The 23,088-nt window shown below is 58.0% G+C and overlaps 1 protein-coding gene across 3 annotated transcripts in view; it reads right to left on the bottom strand.

Moving 5' to 3' along the window:
• Positions 1-14,884, bottom strand: part of SEMA3F (semaphorin 3F) — a 34,219-nt gene extending 19,335 nt beyond the window's left edge. The window contains exons 1-2 of one of the 3 annotated variants that reach the window (XM_050780790.1): positions 14,644-14,884; positions 10,460-10,619 (exon numbers count right to left, since the gene is read on the bottom strand). In XM_050780790.1, coding sequence (XP_050636747.1) covers positions 10,460-10,571 — 112 coding nt within the window. In that variant the 5' untranslated portion in view covers positions 10,572-10,619; positions 14,644-14,884. Of the gene's footprint in view, positions 1-10,459; positions 10,620-13,352; positions 13,410-14,643 lie in introns of those variants that run through there. The other 2 variants (XM_050780792.1, XM_050780789.1) reach the window with 2 other exon arrangements.
• Positions 14,885-23,088: the final 8,204 nt, after the last annotated feature.

The following is a 23,088-nucleotide window of genomic DNA, read 5'->3' as shown; positions in this document are numbered from 1 at the left end:
CAAGGTGGAGAGGGGTGGGAACTTCCCCGGGTCCCAGAGCAAAGAAGGTATAAAGTTCCAGCCTTCTCAACCCACAGCTGGACTTCTTATCCCACTCATGCCAGATTGTACGTGAAAATTGAAACAAGAGGCCCTGTGACAGCCCTGTACTCCCAGCTGCAGACAGGAAGACTGAGGCCCAAAGGAGAGTGGTACTCACCCCAGGTCACAGGGTGAGAGGCAAAACTGGTGTCCTGTCCCCTGCTCCCCACTCCACCATGAGGCAAAGGAACTGGGAGCCTTCATTCCTCCAAGAAGCCTGGATCAGAGCAGGGGGTGAGCAAGTAGCCCTGTGTATCCTCCTCTAAAACCTGCCGTCGGCAGGGACCAGATCCTACCAGGCCCCAGCTCCCTTAAGGGACAGGGACTTGGGACAGAAGGAACAAAGGAACCTGGGACCTGAGGTGGCATCAATGGGGGGCAGGACTGATGAAGACCCAGTCTGGTCATATCCTCAGGCCAGTCCCCATATCTGCTCCACCTGTCCCACGCCCGGCTCTGGCAGCAGGAGCGCCATGCCTCCTCAAATGCCATGGCAACGTTGAGGGAGGGGCTGGGCACGATCAAGGGTTCTGTGGGGATCAGGACTCCAGCCCGGATAAGCTTTGACCTTAGGGGAAGGAAGGGTGGTGTGCCTGGGTGCTGTCTCCTGGGAAGGGCTCCCCATCCCCATACTCTCACCCAGGCTGGGCACAGGTTGGGAGGGGTGACATCCGGGAAAGATTTTCCCGTCATCGGGAAGGAAGAGCCTTTTCTGGCATCAGACACCTCATTTCCGCAGCCATTCCTGGCCTCTAGGACTCTCTCGTGGCCGTCAAGCACTTGGGGTCCTGGCCCAAAGCAGCCTGGCGCAGGTCCAGAGGCGGGACCTTCTCAGGGCACAGGGGGCTGGGTCCTGGGGGACCCCTGGTCCCTCATCTCTGAGAAGCAGCTGGTGACGCCTTACTTTAAAGGTGGGGGCAGGCGAGGACAGGCACTGAGGAGGCGTGTCCACAGCCCTTACCCGAAGACCCCAAGTGGGCAGCCCCTACCCCTTGCTGCTGGTCTCCAGGACATCAGGTCTGTGTCCAATGAGGCATGGGCTGCTGCAAAAAAGGGGTCTTGGAGCAAAGGTGGGCAGCCCGCCCCCTTGGTTATAGCCCCACAAAGCAACAGGCCCTGACTGACAGCATCACCTCCCCCAGCAGTGATGGGGACTGGGGGTGATAGACAGATCCCTGCAGCCTAGCTCAGACCTCTGACCTCTAGTGAGCCAGTACAGCCCTAATCCCTGAGCTGAAGAGAGATGGGACTGGGGGCCAAGGGGAGGCACAGGCCTGGGTCTTTGTCAGTGTTTCATCCACCAGAAAGACAGACCTCCTGACCTTCTGAGGAGGGAAACTGAGGTAGCCAAGGCTATGGTAGCAGTGGCAGCAAGAGGCATGGCAGGGCCCAGGTGGTTCCTACTGGATACTCCCACAGGATCCAGGAAGGGGTGGCCCGAGCCCTTTTATCACTCCCCCAAAGCTGTGAGGAGCCCCAGAGGAAGGCCTGGGGACTGGGCTGGCCCCCTGGCTCTCAGCCTAATCCTCTTTTAATGAGCGGCCAGCCGGAAGGCCTCAGTCCATGGCCACAGACCTACAACCCCGGGAACCCCAGCCAAGCTAAGTGGGGAGGGCAGAGAGGCCCAGATGCCTTTGCATGTACCTTCCCCCTGCTTGGCACACCCACTTACACCCCAATGACACCCTGATCAGGCCAACCCAGGGCCCAGCATGTGCAGAGATACACCCAAGTGACACCTGCCTTGTGCTCCCACAGACCCACTCTTGGGCACTCACCATTTGTTCAAGCCCAGGTCCCACATGGGGTTGGGCACGGGAGCCTGATCTGGGGTAGCTCCCTCAGTTCCCCCTTTTCCCCCCATGCTCTGGATGTGAACCCTACAAGCCAGACCCCAGTTGTACCCTCCCCGGGGAGAGGTTCCAGGTTCCTCTGACCCTAAGCCCCTCGAGATCTGACCCCCCCATACCATCTCTAGCCAGGCCTTCCAGATTGGAGACCCAGAGGGCCTCCCTAGGAGCCACCCACACCAACCCCCACTTCCCCCCAGGTAGGTAAGCCAGGTCAGTGCCAACAAAACCAATTACAGCCACTCTCACCCAATTAGCAACTAATTATGGTCTAGTAGTCCATTCAACATAATTAACATGTAAATGACTCCGCATGTTTTTATTCAATAATCGCTCTGACTGAATTTAATTTAAATGTCTGAACTGGGGACCCAGTTACCGTATTTCACCACCTAGAGCTGCCACTCTAGGAAATGCAGTGGGAAATGTTGGCTCCTCCAGGGCAGAGGGACGCCAAGGCCAGAGGCCAAGGGGACAGACGCCACTGGCTATGGCAAGGGTGGAGATGGTTATGGTCTCTGTATCCCTGACACATCTATCCCAGGGGTGCAGGGAGTTGGTGAGGTCAGAAGAGCCCCAGAGGGACCCTCAAGATGGGAAATCCCCTGGAACAAGGGACTCCTTTGCAAGGGCTACTGTAAACATCCCAGCTGTTCAGCAAACACCATACAGGGGTAAGAGCCCAGCTGGGCCAAAATGCTGCTGTATACTTCCCTCCCATTTCAGTGACTGAAGGCTGAGGGCAGGGGGCTGGGGCCAGCAGGTCCAGGCATGCTGTTCCCACGCCCGTTCCGCCCCAGCGCTCACCTACTCCGCCCAGGACAGGATAGGCTGAGGGCACAGCTCAGCCTCAAACCAGGAAAAGCCAGAAGTGATGGAGCAGCAGGATCACTCCCTGACTCGCCAGCCCAGAACCAGGGGTCCACGCCTCATCCCCGAAGGACACCCAATGACTTCTGACCTTCTGTCCCAAAAGATGGGGGCTCTCTGGCCTCAGCACCTCCACTGAACCCTGCCTTCGCCATGGTCCCATGCACCTGACCATCCTAGGCCTGGGCTAGTAGTTCCAGAGGCCTAGACGTCCCACTTGGAACTTAACAGCATGCATGGTTGCCTGTGAGAACACATTTGGGCATTCACCAGCTGGGCAAGTCAGGGCTCCGGCTCAGCTTTGGAAGGACACTGTGATCGAGACCTGGCCCTGAGCAGGGGGTGGGAGGAGGTGACCAGACAAGCAGATCACACAGGAATGTGCCCCAAGAAGTATGAACGGGGTGGAAAGAGGGGCTCGCTCTGAAGGGGAGGGCTGCACTGATCCATTTCTCAGGTGGGGAGAGTGAAAAGGCCATTCAGTGAGTGCCTCCAGTTTCAGAGACCCCCGGGGGACCCACCCCCTCCTCCCACATTCCAGACCTGGCCCGGAAACCCCTCACTCCTTCCTCCACCACCTCCTCCTCCCCATGACTGCAAAAGACAACAAACTCTCCATGGCTCATTTACTCTGATAAATCACCCAGACAGACAGGCCAGGATGGGACCAACAGGCTGGTGGGTGTCAAGACCCTCCCCCTGCCCCGGGCCCAGCCCCCATCTCTGCAGCCTTCCTCAGATTCCTGTGGTCCCTGCAGCCCCTTCACATCACCCAGCCAGAGATTTCCAGGATGTTCCAGATAGTCTTAGCCCCTCCCCAACATTTTGATGGGGAAACCAAGGTACAGGGCAGACAGGTGCGTGCTTGGGGTCAGCCTTGGAGGATGCAGTGAGGCTGGGTTAGGACCTCAGCAGGACTCAGCTGGTAGCCAGTCAAGGGCAGGCAGTCAGCATGCTGCACAGGCCTCGGGCCCAGCCAGGACAGCGCTGATAAAAATGGCAGTACAGGCAGCCCCAGGAGAGGCCCCCTGAAGTGCTACCCACTCAGCCTTGGGGCTGTAGAAGCCCAAAGGGCTCCCAAATTCTAGCTGCTCTGCCAATCGTAGTGTATGACCCTTAGAAGGCAACCGTGCTGGCGGAACAGCAGATACACCAGGCAGTGGACTCTGGCCGGGGGGAAATGAGGGCATCAGCACCGAGCCCCAAGTGGGAAGGAACAAGGCTCTTGGCTGGGTACAGAGACGTCTGAGGAAAGAGCATGTCCGGGTAGGAAGCCAAGAGGGGTGGCAAAGGGAGGGGTGGAGGCAAGGGGGAGTAGGGAGAGGAAGGAAGGAAGAAGAGTGGGGGAAGGGGGATCCGGAGCTGAGGCTTCCTGATCCTCGGAGGGGCCGGTTGCTTTGGGTCTGTCTTTGCCCTGCAGAGATGCACCAGATAGCCAGTGCTCCTCTCGGCCTGGTGAGAGTGCCAGAAGTCAGCCCAGCCCGTCAGCCCGGATGAGCCCTGCTCCTTCCCCAACAGGCTAGCCCCCCAATCCTAGGCCAGCAGCCACTGCCCAGACCCCATTCTTTGCTGGGTCAGGACTAGTGGTCAGGGACTGGAGCCCAGGAGGCCTCCACCCACTCCCTGGGGCTGCCCAGCAGCCTGGGTGGGGGGCTGTAGGCCTGCCAAGCTCTGGCACCCACGTGAGCTAGGCTTTGGATTCAGACCATAGCCTTCTGGCATCCAGGCCTCTGGCAAAGGCCCTCTTGCTATTTCTAAGAAAAATGCAGCAGGAATCCTCTCTGCTTCTCCAAAGTTCCCAGGGCTCCTTGAGGCTGGGCTCAGATTCCCAGGATAGCACCAGGCCAAGCCAGGCAAACATGCTTTCTGCCCAGCCCTGCAGATGCCTGAGTGACTAGCCCAGGTCTGGTCACCCCTAGCACACACGGTAGGAGCTGAAGCAGCATTCACAGAAGGAGTTATTGCAGCCAACTGTGCACCCCAACCAGGCCTTGGAGCCAGTCTCTAGGGAGCTACTTCCAAGGCATCACTCCCGCCAAATGCATCCATATCACTGGAATTTTTCCACAATACATATTTAGTACCTCTGCCATGAGGAAAAAGAGCTTAAAAACCAGAAACAGAAAGTATAACTCCACATCTTTGTCCCAAAAGCAAGACTGCATCTAGCGTCTGTCCTCTTCCCCAGGTGCTGCACCACAGGCACCCTCCCTGTGCTCCGGTTCTTCCCTCCCCCACAACCTCCCCTCCCCTGCTCGAGATGCAGCCTCCTCCAAGAAGCCTGCCCAGATACCCATCGTAGGAATTTTCCTCCTCCTGACCCTACTCTACCCACCCCACAGGGCTCAGGGTCCTTCCTGGAATCATTTCCAAATAACATCTCCCTTACCAAAAGTTAGAATTCTGGAGGAAGGGGTGAGGTAGTCCGGGACTCCTTGGGGCGTGCCCCTGGACCTGCCCTCCCCTGCCTACCAGCCTTAGGATCGCTCCTGGTGACTGAGATTTCTTCCACAGTGACCATACTCACACAGCTAATCCTCCCGACAACACAATGAGGCCAGTATTATTCTTACTCCCATTTTCCAGAAAAGGCAGTGGGAACATAGAATGACGTTCACCAAGCAAGGTCTACCAGCGGCCAGGATGCAAGCAAGTCTGAGCCCTCATGATGCTGCTTCCACAGGGCCACTGCCATTCCCACCTTACACAGGAGAAACCAGGGCTCAGAGGGGCTAAGCCAATTGGCCGGACTTACACAGCTAACACTGGTAGAACTGGGTTTTGCCTTTAAGACCAGCCAGCTCAACCGCGACCACCACCACTTCTGCATTACACCAAATTTAAGCACTCCACTCTCCTGAGTGAGGAGATGGAGGTCTCCCAGGAGTCAAGGACCAGGTACCCATGGCCCTAAAGCCACCTTCTAAGCTATTACCACCTCTGGAGGGGTCAAGGGGCCGGAGGTGCATACACACAGGTGCAGACAGCCAAGAGCCCACTCTGAGGTTCACTGTCTCCCAAGCTGCAGGGTGAAAGATGCCTTTATGGGCTGGGGTGAGATTTTTATCTTGGCGGTTTCTCTTTAAATTCTTTACGATTACGAAGCAGCGGGGGCTGCCAAGGAACATGATTTACTCCTTGAGCATGCACCAGCTCCTCGATTAGTGCCAAGGGAAGCTGGAGCCAGGGAGGGAGGGGCAGGCATCATGCCAGGGAACCAGAGACAAGGCCTGTGCTGTGGAGGCCCAGCCAGTGGCGGTCCCATCTGAAGCTCCACTGGATCTGGAAGGCCACATCTGAAAGCCCCAGCGCCTGGCCTGGCTGACCCAGGCTGGGCGTCAGGCAGGTTCTCAGGCAAGCACAAGGACCCTATCTCCATTCTCTCCAAAGACCAATTCCTTGCCAGTTGGGGGATGGGCAGCTTCCAGGACCTCCCAACTCCAAAGCGGCTACTTCCAAGTCTCTCAGGAGTAAGGCAGCTCCCATTTCCAGAAAACTGAAACTCCAGATCTGGGCTCAAGGGATCTGGGCTCAAGTTCATGCTTTGAGTCTTCCTTCCTCCCTCATCATCCTGGAACACCCACCCTCCCTGGCTTGTGAGCTCCAACCCCCACTGTAGCTGCCAGAGCCTCCTGACTCCCACCCAGCTCCCTGGTGCCACACTGGCCTCAAAGCTCCTGGGCCTCCTCCCCCTCCTCCCCCACCAAAGCCCATGCCTTGCTCTGGCTGGCCAAGGAGCCCCTGGGGGACAAGAGCCGATCCTCTAGCTCTCCAGCCCCACCCCTACTCCTGCACCAGGCCTGAGGGCTAAGGCCCCATCAAGGCTTGCTAGAGGCACCTCAACTCACACCAACTCCTGAGCGGAAGTCAATGGGCTGTGACCCTTCCTAACCTCTAACCTCATCATCTCCAAACCTGACAACCTTGGTCCTCTGATGCCACATGCAAATGATGTGAGCAGTGGCACTGTTCTGGGCCATTGGCCCAGAGGACCCAAACTCCAGGCTGCTCTGGAACAGGAGCCCTTTCCTCTCTTAGGCCCTGGTGTTCCCATCTCTGACATGAGAGGCTTTCCTAGGGACCCTGCTCAGTGGAAGGGCTGGAGTGATGGAGGGCTGGATTTATAGGCTGGAAATAAGCAAACCCCAATTCTGTTGCTTCAGCAGACAGAGGGCATGAGGAGCCTGCCCAATGCAACCCCAGCCCTTTCTTTGGGAAATGAGGCTAGGAAGGCTAAACCAGAACTGCAGAATACTGGAATCTTCCTTGTTCCTAGCTCATGTGAAAGGTCTGTGCCTCCAGCACCACCACCATCCCTGCCCTCCACTCTCAGTCCTGGGACAGACTCAGGCATCAGGCAGATCCAGGCTCCATCTCAGTCCTGCTCCTGAGTGACCTGGGAAGCTGCTCGGCCCCTGCAAGCCTCCTTCCTCACAGGAAACCTAGGCAAACCCTCCTCAGGCCTTGGAGGGACCATTGCTTGGTTATCCTCGTGGGCTCCTACTACTATTTCGATTATGTTCATCTTTCCTGACCTCCCCTGGCAGGGTGACCTTCTGCTCCCTCTCCCTACTCCTGCCTCAGCTTCCCTAGCAGCACAACCATCTCATGTCATCACAGGGTCCTTCAACCCCACCAAGCATCTCTTGGCCCTAATCCTTGGCCAAACCCAGCCCAGGCAGCAGCAGTGTGTCGTGGGGTAGCTTCCTGGGAAAAAGTAAACACTCCCCAGGCTGAACAAAGGGCCTGGCAGGGCCCTCACACCTCCCTGCTGCTGCCACAGAAGGAGGTGTTGCCCCAGAGCCTGGGTCATCTCAGGGTGGGGGAAGGAAGAGCTTTTTCTCTAAGACCCGGCAGTGATTCTGGGGTGAAGGGGACTCCAGGCCCAGGCATGGATGGGTGAAGGAAGGAGGGTCTGTCCAGGCTTTCAGCCCAGGCTCCACTCTCTCAAGAGTGAGGAATGAACAAACCCCTCACCTGCTCCTGGAAATCTTTTCCATTTGACTCACTTCTGCCTGATCTTGGCTGTGCTGCTGAAGCCCCGAAGCTGGGCCATAGGAGGCCCCTAATCTGAGGGAACCCTGGGCTGCTTGACCCTCACACCCTCCTGGCTCTAGACCTGGCTGGGGTGCCCAGGCGGATGGGCGGGCAGCAAACCCAAGCCTGGCCCAGTTCCTGCCTTTGTTCCCTGGGCAGTATGGCCTCTTATGCCAGGACCTCCAGTTTGGAGGGTCCAGCCCTACCCAGGCGGGAACTGGCACCTCCCCACTGCAGCAGGACCCAGGGCAGGGCAGGGAGTGCCCAGCCTGAGCTCCTGTAGGCCTGGGGTGTCAACTGCCATGTCTATCCAAGGCACAGATGAAATAACTATGACACGGAGCCACAGTGACCAGCAGTGCTTCTGAGAGTAACGTTCTCTGTGCCACTCACGTGTACCCTGGGAGGAAGATGGTGGGAGCCATTTCTTGAAGTGTTGGTCTCCATTCTCACTCCACACACACTTGGTGAGGGCCTGCTCCTCACTGAGGGCCACTTCATGTATGCATAACCAGGCTGAGACCACCCAGTGTGTGGGGATACACAGGGCCTGGTACACAGCAGGTGCTGGGCTCCCAGGTGGCCCTGACCAACTGGGTGTCCATTGCTTTTTCTGCCAGCTTGACTGTGAGCACCCCATCTTGTTCACCACAGAGTCCCCAGCACTCAGCACGGGGCCTGCCATATAGTAGGAAGTGACGTCTAAGCACAAAATTAGGACACAAGGCCAGGTCGGAACAGGGAAGGTCATTCAGGGCAGGGGAACCTGCCTGTGCAAAGGCACAGGGGCCCTGGGATGGGTGGCCCCAGGCACGCTGCAGCCCCACCCCAGGCAGCCACGACAGGCAGCACCCAGGCTGGCTGCCAGCGAGCTCAGCTTTTAGTCACTGCGGGTGTCGGCTTCAGAGCTAATTGAGAGGGAATCGACCCAACGCAATGTGGGCACCGGCAAGGCCAGGACACCAGGGTTCTATTTCTGGCTTTGCCTCTGCCTCTTGCCTGACCTTGACCCAGCCCTTGCCTGAGCCTCAGTTTCTCTCTTTGGAAAACAGGAACAAAAGCCTTTGCCCCTGGAGGTCCAGGGAGGCTTAGAAGGAGCACACGGAAGACCTCTCTCTGTCTTGCCCCTCCTGCTTGCTTGCATGATGACAAAAACAACACCCAGAGTGGACGCAAGGTCCCAGGGGTGTGGAGACCAAGCCACCCCTCCCTTCCACTGTTGGGGGAGGAGACACTGTACTCTCACTGCCAGACCCTGGGCCAGGGAGGGGGTCGGGGGAACTGGCCCCTTCAAGATTTATTAATCTGCTCTGAAGAATTCCACCAGGGAAGGGTGGAGGTATCAGCAGAATAAATATCTCACCTTCCCGGGCCGGGGAAGGGGGCTGCTTTTCAGCCCAAACAAATTAACTCTTCTCAGCCCATTTCTTAGGCCCTGCAGGGGACTCCTTCCAGGCACAGCCTCAGAAATTCCAGGAACCAGTGACTGGGAAGAGGGATGATAAGCAGCTTACTCCCCCTCTCCTCCCGTCAAGGGCCAGGGTGGGACAAGGCCAGGGGAGGGGCCCTGCTGGGGGACATGGTGAGGTGGGGGCTGGGCCTCCGCCAAGCCCAAGGAAGGAAAGGTCACCCCAGCCTTTCACCCCAATATGGCTGCCCGGAAATCTGGCCAGCCAGGGCTGAGTCGACCCCACCCAGGGCAGGCGGCTGGATGAAGTTACCTCTGGCCAGAGGAGGGCCAAGGCTGAGAACTCCCAATGACCCCAGGTCCCCCAGGCCCCAGCATGGCCACTGCCCCTCACCCTGGGCCCAGGGTAGACTCTTCAGACGACACACACTCTTGAGGAAGTGGCTCTCAAGTGAGCCATCTGTACACCCATGTGTGTACCGTGTGCGTGCACCTGCCCAGTGGGTTAAGTGCAATGGTGATGGAGTGGGCGACCAGCCTCTCACTCTGCAGACCCCAGCCCATCACTGAAACCTCCCAGTGACTTCTCATCAAAGTGCTCACTGGAGCTCAGGAGCTCAGGCCCTAACAGTAGCATGTACTCTGCCTGAACCCACCGGTGGCCTCCCTGCCAGTCACAGCCAACAGTCCCCTCCCAGATTCTAGGAACCCTTCCAACTTGGAAACCGTAGGAAGGCTCCTGGAGCATCCACACCCCAAGAGAGCAGGTCCTGCTCTTCCAGAGGCTCCAGTGTCTGCCCAACTGCCTGACCTTCCACCCCAGGGGCTGCTCAGGGCAGGACCAGATGCATAGCAGTGGCAAGGAGGGGCCGCAGCAGACACAAGTTTGGAAGGAGTGACATTGCCACCTCTCCGATTATCATACAGAGAGACATGCCCTACAGACCCCAGGCCACCCAGCTCAGGAACCCACAGTCTGACTCCGGAAGATGCCCAGACTCTGGACTCTTTTGCTAAGTGTCTAAGTGGGTCAGTTCTCTAGCCTTTCTCAGCAAGTCACCACCTCCCTAGTCCCCCTTCTCCCCTACAACCTATGTGGCTGTACAATTTGTCCTGGTTTTGTCCTGACCCACCCTCTCTCTCGTGTGCAGAGGAGCCAAGCGCTATTGTAAAGAGAGGATGATTTCTGGGGAAGAACAAAACAGCTTCTTACCTTTGAATGAGAGCCGGACCCGGGGTGTGGCTGGGAAGTGGTCCTGGGTGGGGAAGGCTGGCCAGGCCCCAGTCAGTAGGCAAGCCCAGAGAAGAAGACCTGCGACAAGCATTGTGGGAGGGGCCTAGGGCCCAGAAGGCAGGCTCCACTCTCTAGACACCTGGGAAGGGGAAAAAAAGATTGGAATGTGTGAGGCAGATGGGGGAGTCTGACCCTACCAACATTTCCCTTGTTCATTTTCTATCCAAGGTGAACAAAGAGGTTGATGGGTACCTCCACGCTTCCACCCCCAGCCTGGGGCCATGAATGCCCCTGTGTGCACACCTCATATGCGTTGTTTGGCCTGCCTTTGTCTGGGGAGATAGTACCGATGGGCCCCAGCCTGGGGTCCCCAGAACTGATGGGGGCTGCTAGAGACTCAAACCCTACCCCTCATAGCATGCTGAATTCCATTCACAGGGCCCAGCCCAACTAGGTGATCTTAGTGCTCTTTCCAGCTCCCAGCATGCTTTCTCCTTTCTCCCCTGCATCCACGCCCAATAAAGTGGGTTACTCCTTCTCCCTCCCACCTGGAGGAATGGGGGAACAGATGGGGTGCACCCCTGCCTGCTCCAGCCACAGGTCTTCTCCCAGTACAGAGAAACCTGGACCTGATTATTGCGGTAGAGGGGAGGCACAGGAGAGAGTGGGGGAATGAAACACATGCAGACAGCCCAAGATGGAAGAGAGGGAGCACCAGTCAGAAAAGGAAAGGCAGAGAATGGCAGAGTCCACTTTTACTAAAATCAAAGCAGGAGAGACCCAGGTCAGACAGGCAGAAGGACTTCCTGCCAGGGAAAACTTCCAGTTCCGCCTCTAGAGGGCAAAGAAGGGAAGATAGGATGGCCAGTGGGCCTGGGGCTGGATCTGGGCCAGCGGCATTGCCCCCTTCAGAATCCTCCACAGCCCCAGCAGGTCCAAGTTTCAATACTGTTTTTCAAATATTGTCTCCCCAGGCAGGCTGGCTGTTGGGTAAACGCAGCCCAGCACCAGTTGTCAGAACATATTGCTCCCTCCCGGCACAAACCAGCGCCAACTCCTACCATCCCCCCCAACCGGATGCACTGCGGGTGGGGGCATCCAGACTGAAAACATGAGCCCCATCCCCCAGATCTGCCCTGTGTACTCCCTTCTTCCATGGCAGGCAGGATCCCAGGCCCATCTCTAGGACACTGGGATGGGAGTTGGCAGTACTATGGCCTGGGACTCCGCTGCCATAGCTGCTCAATGCTGAGGCAAGAGGCCCAGGCTGCAGTCTGACTCTTAGGCCCCACTCATCAGACCCTGATGACATCCCTAGACCCACCTCCCCCAGCCCTTGCCTCTCCTGCCAAGGCAAACCACTCATGGCTCCTCAGACAGGAAGTGCAGCTTCAGCCTCTTGGTCCACTCCTTATGCAGTGCCCTCTGTGTGTATGTTCTCTCCTGAGGGCCTGGCACGCTGCTCATGGTCCTTCCAGATCCCCCATCACATATGTTCCCTCCTGGGGAGGCTGACTGGGGGACGGGGGAAAAAGAACCAGCCCCTTCCCAGGTCTGGGAGGCACAAAGCTAGTGCTGATTGAATGGCAGGCTCTGAGAAGTGGGGGCAGGTGGGAGAAATGGCTGTGCAGCCACCGTCACCCTCCAGGTGCACCTGGGAGGCCCTGATAACAGTTGTGGATATGCACACGTTCACACTTGCAGGTCCACACACGTCCTTACAAGCATGAGTTTGCTCAAGAACTTGACCTGCTAGTGGGGTGGGGCTCAGGGGAGCTGGGAGATACTGTCCTGGCGCAAGATGCTGTCTGAGTCCCTCAGAGAGCTTCGATACTATGTATCCGGGGCTTGTGTCAACCTGCCTCCCGCCTCCCCGCTCCCCATGACCTCATTTTTTCCTGCATCCATGTTCATGGTGACGAAGTCAGTGTCACCAAGGACAGGATTGGAGTCACCCAATGTGTTCAGATAGGTGGGGAGTCTTTCTACTGGGTCCCTACAGGGACTTCCCATCCAAATGCTTTGGCCCTTTAAAGAGGTGAATGGGGGGGTGCTCAAGTCTGCTGGGGCCTCAGTCTCAAGTCCAGCCCCCTTCTTGGGCAGCCTGGCAGGTGGGGGAAAGAAGGAGAGGGAAGGAAGAAAAGGAGAAGAAGGACAGAGAGGGAAAGGGAGGGCACTCCCAGAGTGCCTTCCCCTCTGCCAGTCCCGAGATGTCTGTCATCCAGCCCCAGCCCCAGAAAAGCCCCCAAGTCACACCAAGCCCAGGTCAGTGGACAGAGGAGGAACAGCCACCGCCACCTGGGAGCCCACCAGGAGGAAAGCAGGGAAGGAGGGAAAAAAGCTGGTGGGAGGGAGCAAGAGAGGGAGGCAGGCGGGAGGGAGGAGGAGAGAGGGAGGAGAGAGGGAGGGACGGAGGAGAGACGCTTGAACAAAGAAACGTGGAGCTGGGGCTGGCAAGGGGTGCAGGGAAGAGGCGGCCAGAGGAAGGAGTCCGGTGGCACCTGGGGCGGGACAGGGGGCCAGGTGGTCAAACTGTCCAGCGGAATCCAGACCACCCAGGCTTGGAGTTGGGGGTGGGGGTGGACGGCCTGCCTCCAGGAAGGGAGGTTGGCTCCTCCGAGCTGAGGACTGCCTGGATGGAAGGGAGGCAGGAACAGGGGCCGTGGGGGAACATGGGGAGATTATCAACAGCACCCCACCCACTACCCAGCCCCTCAGATTCCCTCCCCCGCTTCAACAAGAGCTTTATCTCCTTCTTGGCTCCTCAGCTTCCCCATCCCCCAACACCTCAAGGACCAGGAAGCAGAGCCACCCCAGCATAGCTGGGACTGAAACCCCCCTTTTGTGGCCAGGGTTTCCCAGTCAAGGTCACCTGAGCCTGGCTCCATCTTCCCCCCAAGGTATGCTGAGCAGAGAGTGGCTGAGGCTGGGCTGCCGCCTTCTCTCTGGCCCCTGCTTTCTCTCCAGCCCCCACCTCCCCACTTCCGGGCCTGGCTCCTTCGGAGCTGAGGGGGAGCAGCAGGAGTAGGCGTGCCTGTGCCCCCGCCTGCTTAGACACTATACCCTATGGGGTCCTGGCACACCCCCTGGGTAGCCTGGGAAGAGGCCTCAACCCCCTGGGCTGAGATGAGGCTCCCAACCCCTGGGTGCAGTTTTCCCTTCTCTGCAACTAGGATAACAACTACTGGGAGACTATCTGGGTGAATTCAGGAGGACAGAGGTCCCCAACCTGGCCCAGCTTCAGGGTGGACATACTAGTGTCTTTGGTTGGAGTGTCCCTCACCTCCCCCAAGCGGTAATGTTCTGGTGGCAAAACACAGCTATCTCAAGAATTAGGAGTTATTTATCTAGTGGGGCCCCCAGCCCCAGCTCCAGCCAACTCCTGCCAGCACTGCCTCATTCCTAGGCCACTTCGATACCCTCCTGTCCCATCTGCTGAGGCAAGCCCACCAAGCCCCCGCCATCCCCTGCCCACTTCACCAATGGGACCCCTGGTTCAAACTAGGGATTGACCACAGGCTCTCCAAGCTCACCTACACCCTACATACAGCCGTGCCCCTAATCCAGGCAGTACTCTGCTGTAAAAGCAAACCCAAGGTGGCAGCTGGCAGTCAAGGGGCTGGCACAATGCTGGGAGAAATGCCTCAGGACTGGAGGTCCTCCCACCCTGCTGATCTGGGAGACCCCCCACGTGGGGACTGCCAGTATAGCGCTTCCCTTCGGGCTGACCAGTCCTCAAGTAGAGACACTGAGGTAGGGCAGGCGCACCAACGGGGAAGAGCGCTGCCTCAGGCGTTAATGAGAGAGAGAGCTGAGGCAGGCGAAGGGGGATCGGAACTCCCGCTCCAGAAGCGTGAAGGTAGGGGGTGTATGAAAGCACCCATCCAGAACCTTGCAGGAAAAAGTTGCTTTGCACATTGGTGACCCCGCAGGCCACATCATCTACACATCCATACGCCGCCCCGTAGGTAAGGGGTCCGGGCCGCCAGGACAGGTAAGAATTCCACCCTAGCCTTGTCGCCCCTATGTCCGCGGGCAGCCCCCCGGCTCGACGAGCCCCGCTCCCCGGACACTTCTGCGGAGTTGCAGTGCCGCGGGTCCCAGAGGGGTCGCGGGGTGGCCCGGCCGCCTGCCCGCTCCCTCCCGGTTCCCGCTGCACTCACCTCTTCCGCAGCGGCGGGGCCTGGGCGCCCGGGCGGCGGCGGCGGCACGGAGCGGTTCCCGTTGGGCCGGTCCGCGCTAGCGGCCCCCCGGGGCCATGGCCCTGCCAGCGACCTCTCGCCGCTGCGCCTCAGCCGGGATCGGCGCCGCGGCCGCGGCTTAACCGGTTCCGCGGGCTTCGGGCGCGTCAGCAGCCGAGGGCCCGGGCCCCAGCCCGGGCCATGGGAAGACTCAGGGGCGCTCGGGGCCGCCTCCCACGGGGCGGGCTGCGGGCGCCCCCTGGCCGGCGCGCCGAGGGCGCATTCCCCAGCGCGGGGCGCGGGCGGTGGCGCGCACTCGGCTTCGAAGCGCTGCGCTCTCCCGGCTGCTGGACCCCGGCCGGGCGGCCGCGCCGGGCTGCACGGTTCCTCGCGGCGTGCCCTGGTCCTGCGCTGCGCTCGGGGCTCTCCGGACGGCCGCGGTTCGTTCGCTCGCTCTGGTCTCGCAGCCGCCGGCGGGACGGGGCGCTCAGAGCCGCGCGGGGAGCGCCGGCAATTGGCCGCCCGTGGGCGATATTTGCATAGCGCAGCCCCGCCCCGCCCGGCCCTCCCAGCCCCACCCCCGGGGCGGGACCCGCCCAGCCACCGCCCCGCCCCCGCTCCACCTGTCCGTGGGCCGGGCTCAGGGTTCACAGGCTGTGGGCACCCCGCGCCGGGGGAGGCTAGTCTGCACCCCGCGCCCCCGCCCCCGCCCCCGCTTCGCGGGCGGCGCCCCCGCCCCGCCCTGGCTTTGTCTCTCTGTGAATACACCGCACACATCGCGCCTGGTGTTTACCCGGGCACCCAACTCCCTGGCGAGAAGGGCTGGCGCGCCAGGGAGCAACGAGCCTGCGCTCACCTGAGCACCCCCTTACGCACCCCTCATTCCCACTCGCTGCCGGCGCGCCCCTGGTCCCGTGCGTGGGCCCCGCGGCGCAGAACCCCTGACTGCCCGGGCTGCTCAGCAGGTGGCGGTGCAGCCCCTGGGTCGGCTGACACCGCCGGACCTTCCCGCGGGCTCAGCCTCTAGCCTAGGCCAGGTCGGGGGCAGCCCAGCCACACAGCTCTCTCCAGCCATTCAACGACTCCCTGTGATCACCTCAATCGCCAGCCCCTATTTCAGGCCAGCAGCTCCCACAGACTCTCCTTATAGTTCCATACCTTAGAGAGGCCAGATTAGCTAGCACCTTCTCTCCTCAAGGGGACACTTGCTTTCAAATGGCCTGGTGATGAGCCAAGGGCTCAGCAACTAAGAAGGGCCTACCGTGACCCCTAGGAAGGGACCCTCTGAACTTTCCAAGGTCATGGCCTCACCACCAGGACCACTTCTCAGCCCTGCCCCAGGCATTCTGCGGAGGCCCCCAGGAGCATTGGCCCTTTGTCCTCTCCTTCATCCTCTTCCTGTTCTGTCTTCTGTTCCTTCCTCTTTCTCCTCTCTCCTTTCTCCTCCTCTTCTCCCTCTGCCTCTCCTGCTTTCTCCCCTCTCTTCTCCCTCTTCCTCTCTCCTCTTCTCCCTCTTTTCCATCTCCCTCCTTTTCCTCCTTCTCCTCCCTTCTCCTGGATTTTTCTTTCTCTGCCCTCTCCTCCTCTCCCTCCTCTTCCTCCACCCCATGCATTTCCTTCTCTTCTTCCTCCTCCTTCTTCCTGCTCTTTCCCCTCTTTCTCCTTTCTCTTTTTCTTCTCACTCCTCCTCTCTGCCCTCTTCCTCCTCCCACTTCTCTTCCTGGCTAGCAAGACCTCCAGGAAAAGACCTGTCTCCCTCTGATCCATTGACTGGTTGACTCCAAGTGCAGGGTGGAGCGGGGCACTAGGGATCCTGCTGAGGGTCTCCTGACTCAGGACTTATGAGTGCTTCCTCATGCTCCAAGCAAAGGCAGGGCATTTGAGGTGAGCAAACACCAGCCTGGGGTTATGGAGCTGCCGTGACAGCACATGCACCTCTCCCCTTTATCACACCTTATTGAAAGCACTGTGACAAACCATCTCTCCTCATCCCCACTCATCTGTATGGGGGTCACTCCTGAGGTCACCACCACTGCACCACCATCACCAATACAGCTTAGGCCACCATCTCTATGGCTTCCAACGCCATCCCTTCCATCCTCTCACAGCCTCCATGGTCTCCTTATAGCCTGGCCACTTCTATCACCATCCCCAGCATCATCAGCATCATGCTGGTTAGCACAGAAGAGCTGTCAGGACTTGCCAGAGACTCCAGCGTACTGGGTTGGGAAGGAAAGAGGCTCAGTTGATCTGTTCATGAAGTTCCACTCAGACACACAGAATAGGTCCAGCACACAGAGGCCTTCAATGGCAGGTGGACCAGGGAAGGGGGCCAGGAACAGGGCAAAGAACTAGAATTGAGCCTGGCTACATAGGGTGGAATGCCAAATCCTTCCTAAGCAATTCGAGAGGGCTGAATAATCATACAAAAAAAAATTGTTATTGCAGCAGTGAATCCACACTGAGTCCTTGCTCTGTGTCAGTGCTGGGGTGAGCATTTTGTATCATTATAATATGTTGTTATAGTTTGTGCGTGTGTGTGCATATACATATCAGCAGAGCTCATTTTATTGTGGTTTATCGCGTTTTGCAGATATTGTGTTTTTTGCAGTTGACGGTTTGTGGCAACTCTGTGTTGAACAAGTCTTTCTGCCAGCACCATTTTCCCAACAGCATGTGCTCACTTCATTAGCATTGTTTAGCAATAAAGTATTTTTTAATTAAGATGTGTACATTTTTTAGACATAATGCTATCACACACTTAACAGACTACAGTATAGTGTAAACATGGCTTTTATATGCACTGGGAAACCAAAAAAATCTGTGAGTTGCTTTATTACAATGTGAGTTTTTTGTGGTGGTCTGGAACCAAACCCGCCTTATTTCCGAGGTATATTATATTAACCAGGGGAATATTGCATAGCTTTTCACAATTTTGTCTTCAATTTCAGGGGTCCATAGACCCCTTGAAACCAGCTCTGGATACCAGGTTGGGAGGCTTTCCATGCCAGCAAGTTTTGCAGTTATTCACCCCCAGGTGGTTCACAATTGGGCTGAAAAGCAGGCCCTGTTGTCCCCATTGTACAGTTGATTGAGGAAGAGGGAGGAGAGTGGGGAGGTGGGGAGGGTGGCGAGAGGCCTGGAGCCACAAGGCTGTGGTGCCTGGAGAAGGCATTTTCAGTGGCTGTGGGAAAGCTCCAGGAGAGGATGGCCAGACTGCGGGGCCCACATGGAGCCAAGGGCCTGCAACCCTGATAGGCACACAGGAGCTGGATGCATGCTGGAGTCCCACAGGGCGCTTCTGGAACTCCATGCATCTTTATCAAATGAATAAGAGAGCAAATCCCTGCAGCACCAGATCAGAGAAGGAACACAGCCAAGAAGCCAAGAGTCAGGGAGTCAGCTCCCTGCCCTACTCCCAGCTCCTCTGAACTGGCTGCCCCCCACCATGTGCTCTCCTTGACACCCATAATCCTTCTGTCATCCTCTCCAGAAGCCACTCCGCTGTTCTAACTCCACCTGAGAACCACCCAGGATGCCCTGTGGGGTCATCTGAAGGGAGACAGCCAGGCTGACTTCCCGCCAGCCTGACCTTCCTCCTGTCGGGTAGGACACCCAGATCTTAGGCCTGGGTCTCATTCAGCCTCCCCCATGGCCCACCCTGGTGCTAGGCTGGTCACACAAGTGAAGAGGTGTGTGCAGACATAGATGGTTAGGCCAGGTCCAGCCCCTGCACTGAATCCGCCTCTGGAATCCCCTCCTGGGGCAGCCTCCTCCTCCTTCCCAGATGGGCCCCAGGTGCCTGGGAGACACTGCACTCAGATCTGGGTGAATTCAGGACAGAGGTCCCCCAGTCACTTCAGGGTGGACTTCGTAGTCTTGAGGTCCTGGAGCTTGTGAGGGGTCGAGCCAAAAGTGAGGGTTACAACTGGGGAGTCATTGACCCAGGCCCCACCTGGATGATGGTGCCAGCAATGGGCAGGAAAACCTTGAAGGTTTCCTCCCGCAAATACACCCTGCCCTTCACCCTGGCCTGGACTTTGTTTCTGGCAGTGGTTGTGCCTGTTTCTCTTCCTTTTGGCTCTTCCAGGATGCATAGGGACTGAACTGTAGCCTCCGGCCTCCTGCTGCAGGTCCCTGTCGTCTGCCTCCCCATGGCTCACATCAGGTGGGGAGAAGGAAGCCTGGAGGTGCACTGGGGCCTGCCCTCCTGGCCTCCGCACACGAAGGCTGGATTTGGAGGGCCTGGGCCTCAGAGACCCTCCATCCCCATTGGTTGAGGGTGGCAGCCACACTGGCACTCCCTCACCTCCTCCCCTGACCCAGTCTTGGGGGGAACCTGTTCCCCGGGCTTGGCAGGCCGAGCAGGCCCTGGCCTGCCCAGCCCCAGCGTCGCTGGCTCAGGTTTCCTCGCTTTCTGGTTTTCTCATCTCCCCTGCCCCAGGCGCTGCTGCCTGCTCTCCGGCCCAACCCCCACCCACCCGGAACTGGATCTCAGGGAGGGGGAGTGTTGGGAAGGGGGCTGGAGAGGGGGCTCGGGGCAGCCGGTTAGGCGGCACCAGGAGGGGGCAGGCCATGGGGACTCACCGTGGCCCCGGGCCAGGATGAGGTTCCGTGTGCAGTCTTCTCCTGCCCGGCCTGCCCCAGGGGCTGGCTGTGAGCCGATCAAAAGCTGGAATGACCTGGCTGCTCCCCAAAGCTGCCTCCAAGCTGTCTCTGCTGTTGGTCCCTCTACCACGAATGTTCTTCCCGGACTTCAGCACCAGTCTAAACCCTGTGTTTCCTCTAGACCTGGCCCCTTGGCTGCCTCCTTCACCAATAAACATTGCCCTTTACAGCACAGGCTCAGTCTCCCTTCTTCATCCCCCTCCCGCACTGGGCCCCTCAGGCATCCCGAGCCTCTTCCAGGAGCTCTAGACTCTCACCTCTGGGCCTTGGCACATGCTGTTCCCCTGTACCTGGAATGTCTTTCTTGTCTCCTTCTAGATCTGGACAGGTATCATCTCCCAGGAAGCCAGTCCTCATGGCTGGGTCAGGAGCTTCACTGGGCCCCTGCAGGTCCTGCACCCCTTTTCAGACACTAAAAGATCCTGCCCTGGGGACCCAGATCCCTCTGTGTTCTCCCAGTTGGCCCCACATGAATCTATCAGCAACTGCTTCCATGTGAGTTCAGAGCGAGTGGTAGAGAAAGGGATACGGGGCACTGAGATCCTTGCCTGTTACCCCACACCCCTCATTCTGTGTGTCTATGCATGTGTGTGTCTATGTGTGTGTTGGACAGTAAGAGAGGTGGGGTTGAGTGGGCCTAAGCTAGGCTGGCTTCGAAGTGACCTGTGACTGTCGGCCAGCCTGAGCACATCCTGTTTAGACAGAGGCCAGACAGCCGTCCCTCACTCCCTTGGGCCTGCCCAGCCCCCACTGGGGAGCCCAGTCCTGGGCCTAGAGCTCAGTATCTGGCTCTGGAGAGGCCTCCCCAGTAAGAGTCGGGGTGGGAGCAGTGGCAGGGGTTTTGTCTCTGGGTACTTAGGCCCTGGGTCAGTAATGATTGGGCAGCCCCAGCCATGAAAGTGATAGGGGTGAAGTGGGAGGGAGCCTGGCTGAGGAGCCCCTGCCTGTGTGGAATAAACGTTGAATCAGGAACCCAAACAGGTGGCCCACACTAGCAACCTCTCAGCTTCCTTCAGCTTAGCGGGGTCGGCTCTATCCTTTCAGCCTGAACTCTTTCTCTCTCATCCACACCCAAACCAACAGCAAATACTTTTTTTTTGAGACGGAGTCTCACTCTGTCGCCCAGGCTGGAGTGCAGTGGCCGGATCTCAGCTCACTGCAAGCTATGCCTCCCGGGTTTACACCATTCTCCTGCCTCAGCCTTCCATGTAGCTGGGACTATAGGCACCCGCCACCTCGCCAGGCTAGTTTTTTGTATTTTTTAGTAGAGACGGGGTTTCACCATGTTAGCCAGGATGGTCTCGATCTCCTGACCTCGGGATCTGCCCGTCTCGGCCTCCCAAAGTGCTGGGATTACAGGCTTGAGCCACAGCGCCCGGCCTTTTTTTTTTTTTTTTTTGAGATGGAGTCTCACTCTGTGGCCCAGGCCGGAGTGCAGTGGCGTGATCTCAGCTCACTGCAAGCTCCGCCTCTCGGGCTCACGCCATTCTCCTGCCTCAGCCTCCCATGTAGCTGGAGCTACAGGCACCCGCCACCACGCCCGGCTAATTTTTTCTATTTTTAGTAGAGACGGAGTTTTACCGTGTTAGCCAGGATGGTCTCGATCTCCTGACCTTGTGATTCGCCCGCCTCAGCCTCCCAAAGTGCTGGGATTACAGGCATGAGCCTCTGTGCCCGGCCAAGCAAATACGTTAAACTTCACCCTCAAAACACATGAAATATCAGGTGGCCGCTTTTCGCTTCCTGGGCCAGCAGAGGGGCCCTGTTAAGATGGAAGCCAGGTTCTGCCTCTCTCACTCATCACTCTCCATACTTTGTTGAGAATCAAAGCCAAATACTTGGACCACGCACAGTGGCTCACGTCTGTAATCCCAGCACTTGGGGAGACCGAGGTGGGCAGATCACTTGGGTCAGGAATTCAAGACTAGCCTGGCCAATATGTGGAAATCCCATCTCTACCAAAAAGCACAAAAATTAGCCAGGTGTGGTGGCCCCGCGCCTGTAATCAATCCCAGTTACTTGGGAGGCTGAGGCATGAGAATTGCTTGAACCTGGGAGGCAGAGCTTGCAGTGAGCCAAGATTGTGCAACTGCACTCCAGCCTGGGATACAGAGCAAGACTCTGTCTCAAAAAAACAAGCAAACAAACAAAATCTATAAAAAACTAGCTGGGCACGGTGGTGTGCGCCTGTGGCCCCTGCCACTCTGGAGGCTGAGGCGGGAGGATTGCTTGAGCCCAGGAGGTTGAGGCTGCAGTGAGCCATGATCATGCCACTGCACTCCAGCCTGGGCCACAGAGTGAGACTCCATCTTAAACAAAAACAAAAACAAAAAACAAAGCCCAATCCTTGGAGTGGTCCTCACCACCCCTGCACCCTGCATGCCTCTTCCCCACCTCTCTGACTTGTGTCCTCCTCCCTCTTCCTACCACTCCAGGCACACTCCAGCCTCAGGGCCCTGCAGCAACTGTTACCTTGGCCTGGACGCCTGTCCTAGACACCTCCATGGCTTCTCCCTCACCTCCTTCAGGCCTTTGCTCAGATATTACTTCCTCAGTGATGCCCATCCTGACCACCACCATCCCCAGCATTCTCCATCTCCCCTCACCTTCCCTCTCTTTTTCTTCCCTTACCTTCCCTCACTTTCCCTCTCTTTTTCTTATCCCAACATACGATATAATTTACTTATTTTCATGCTAAATTGCCAACCAAGAATGCAGAGATTGTTGTCTGTTTTATGTATTGCTCCTTCTCCAGCACCCAGAATGGAGATTGACACATGGTAGGTGTTGAATGAATAACTCGATGGGGCTGTGAACTGCTCTCCCGTCTCACCCTTACCTGGAGCTGAGAATTGGGCATGGAGAGATGCCCATTTGCTGTTTCCCCGCACTGCTAAAGAGGTGGACAGAGGAGAGAGGGTCTTAAGTTGCAGCAGCAAGGACTCAAGGTAGACTCTGCTTTAACTTAAAAGGCATTGCAGCTTTAACCATGAGCTCTCCAGGGGCAGGCATAATCTCTTAGGCAGAGGTGTTCCTCAGGACTAGGAGAGACCTAGGCAGCTCCCTGACAAAGCTGCCGTGACAGGCTCTGATCTTGGGAGGTTTCTGGCTGCCTCCCAGGCCTGCATCTGCTGCACACACTCCCTCCATGTGTCTGTGTGGCCACAGTCCTGGGGGATGGGGGCCCGAGGAGGGTCCTGCAGCCAGGACTGCAAGCTGGGATCTGGACTTACTTAGTTCCAAATGACTGGGGAATGTCCCTTCCGTGACAGCGGTGGTGTGGCCTCCCCTAGTTCCTCAATCCCAGCAGGGGAGTAGGGCCCAGATGAAGGCAGCCCCTCAGAAGGGAGGGGGGGAGCTGGTGGGCAGACGCTGGGCACCCTGCCATCCTGGCCCTCCTCCCTAAGCCTGGTTTCAGGTCATGCCCAAGGAGGAGTTGTGATATGAGATCACTGTCTCATATCTCAGACCAGAGATCTGAGGCCAGAGCATCCTATTTGGTCTCCAGCTTCCTCCAGCCAGGAACTGGAGAGGCTTCACCAGCAGGACCTCTGTGCACAGCGGTGCCGGGACTGGCCAATGGGGGATGCTCCCTCCAGAGAATCTCGTCTTTACAGCATATGGCTTCAGTGCTTTGGGGGAGGGTTGGGGACGTAGGGCAGGTGCCAGGTGGGTGGGAAGCCAGGCCTGCCCTGGCCAGCCTGGTGCTTGCTCCTGAGCACTCCATCTAGAAAGATGAACCCGGCCGGGCACGGTGGC

This window comes from Macaca thibetana, chromosome 2 (assembly GCF_024542745.1).
Source record: "Macaca thibetana thibetana isolate TM-01 chromosome 2, ASM2454274v1, whole genome shotgun sequence".
Taxonomy (NCBI): Eukaryota; Metazoa; Chordata; class Mammalia; order Primates; family Cercopithecidae; genus Macaca; species Macaca thibetana.
Note: the sequence above shows the minus strand (reverse complement) of the source record. Positions and strands in the feature narration are given on the sequence as shown.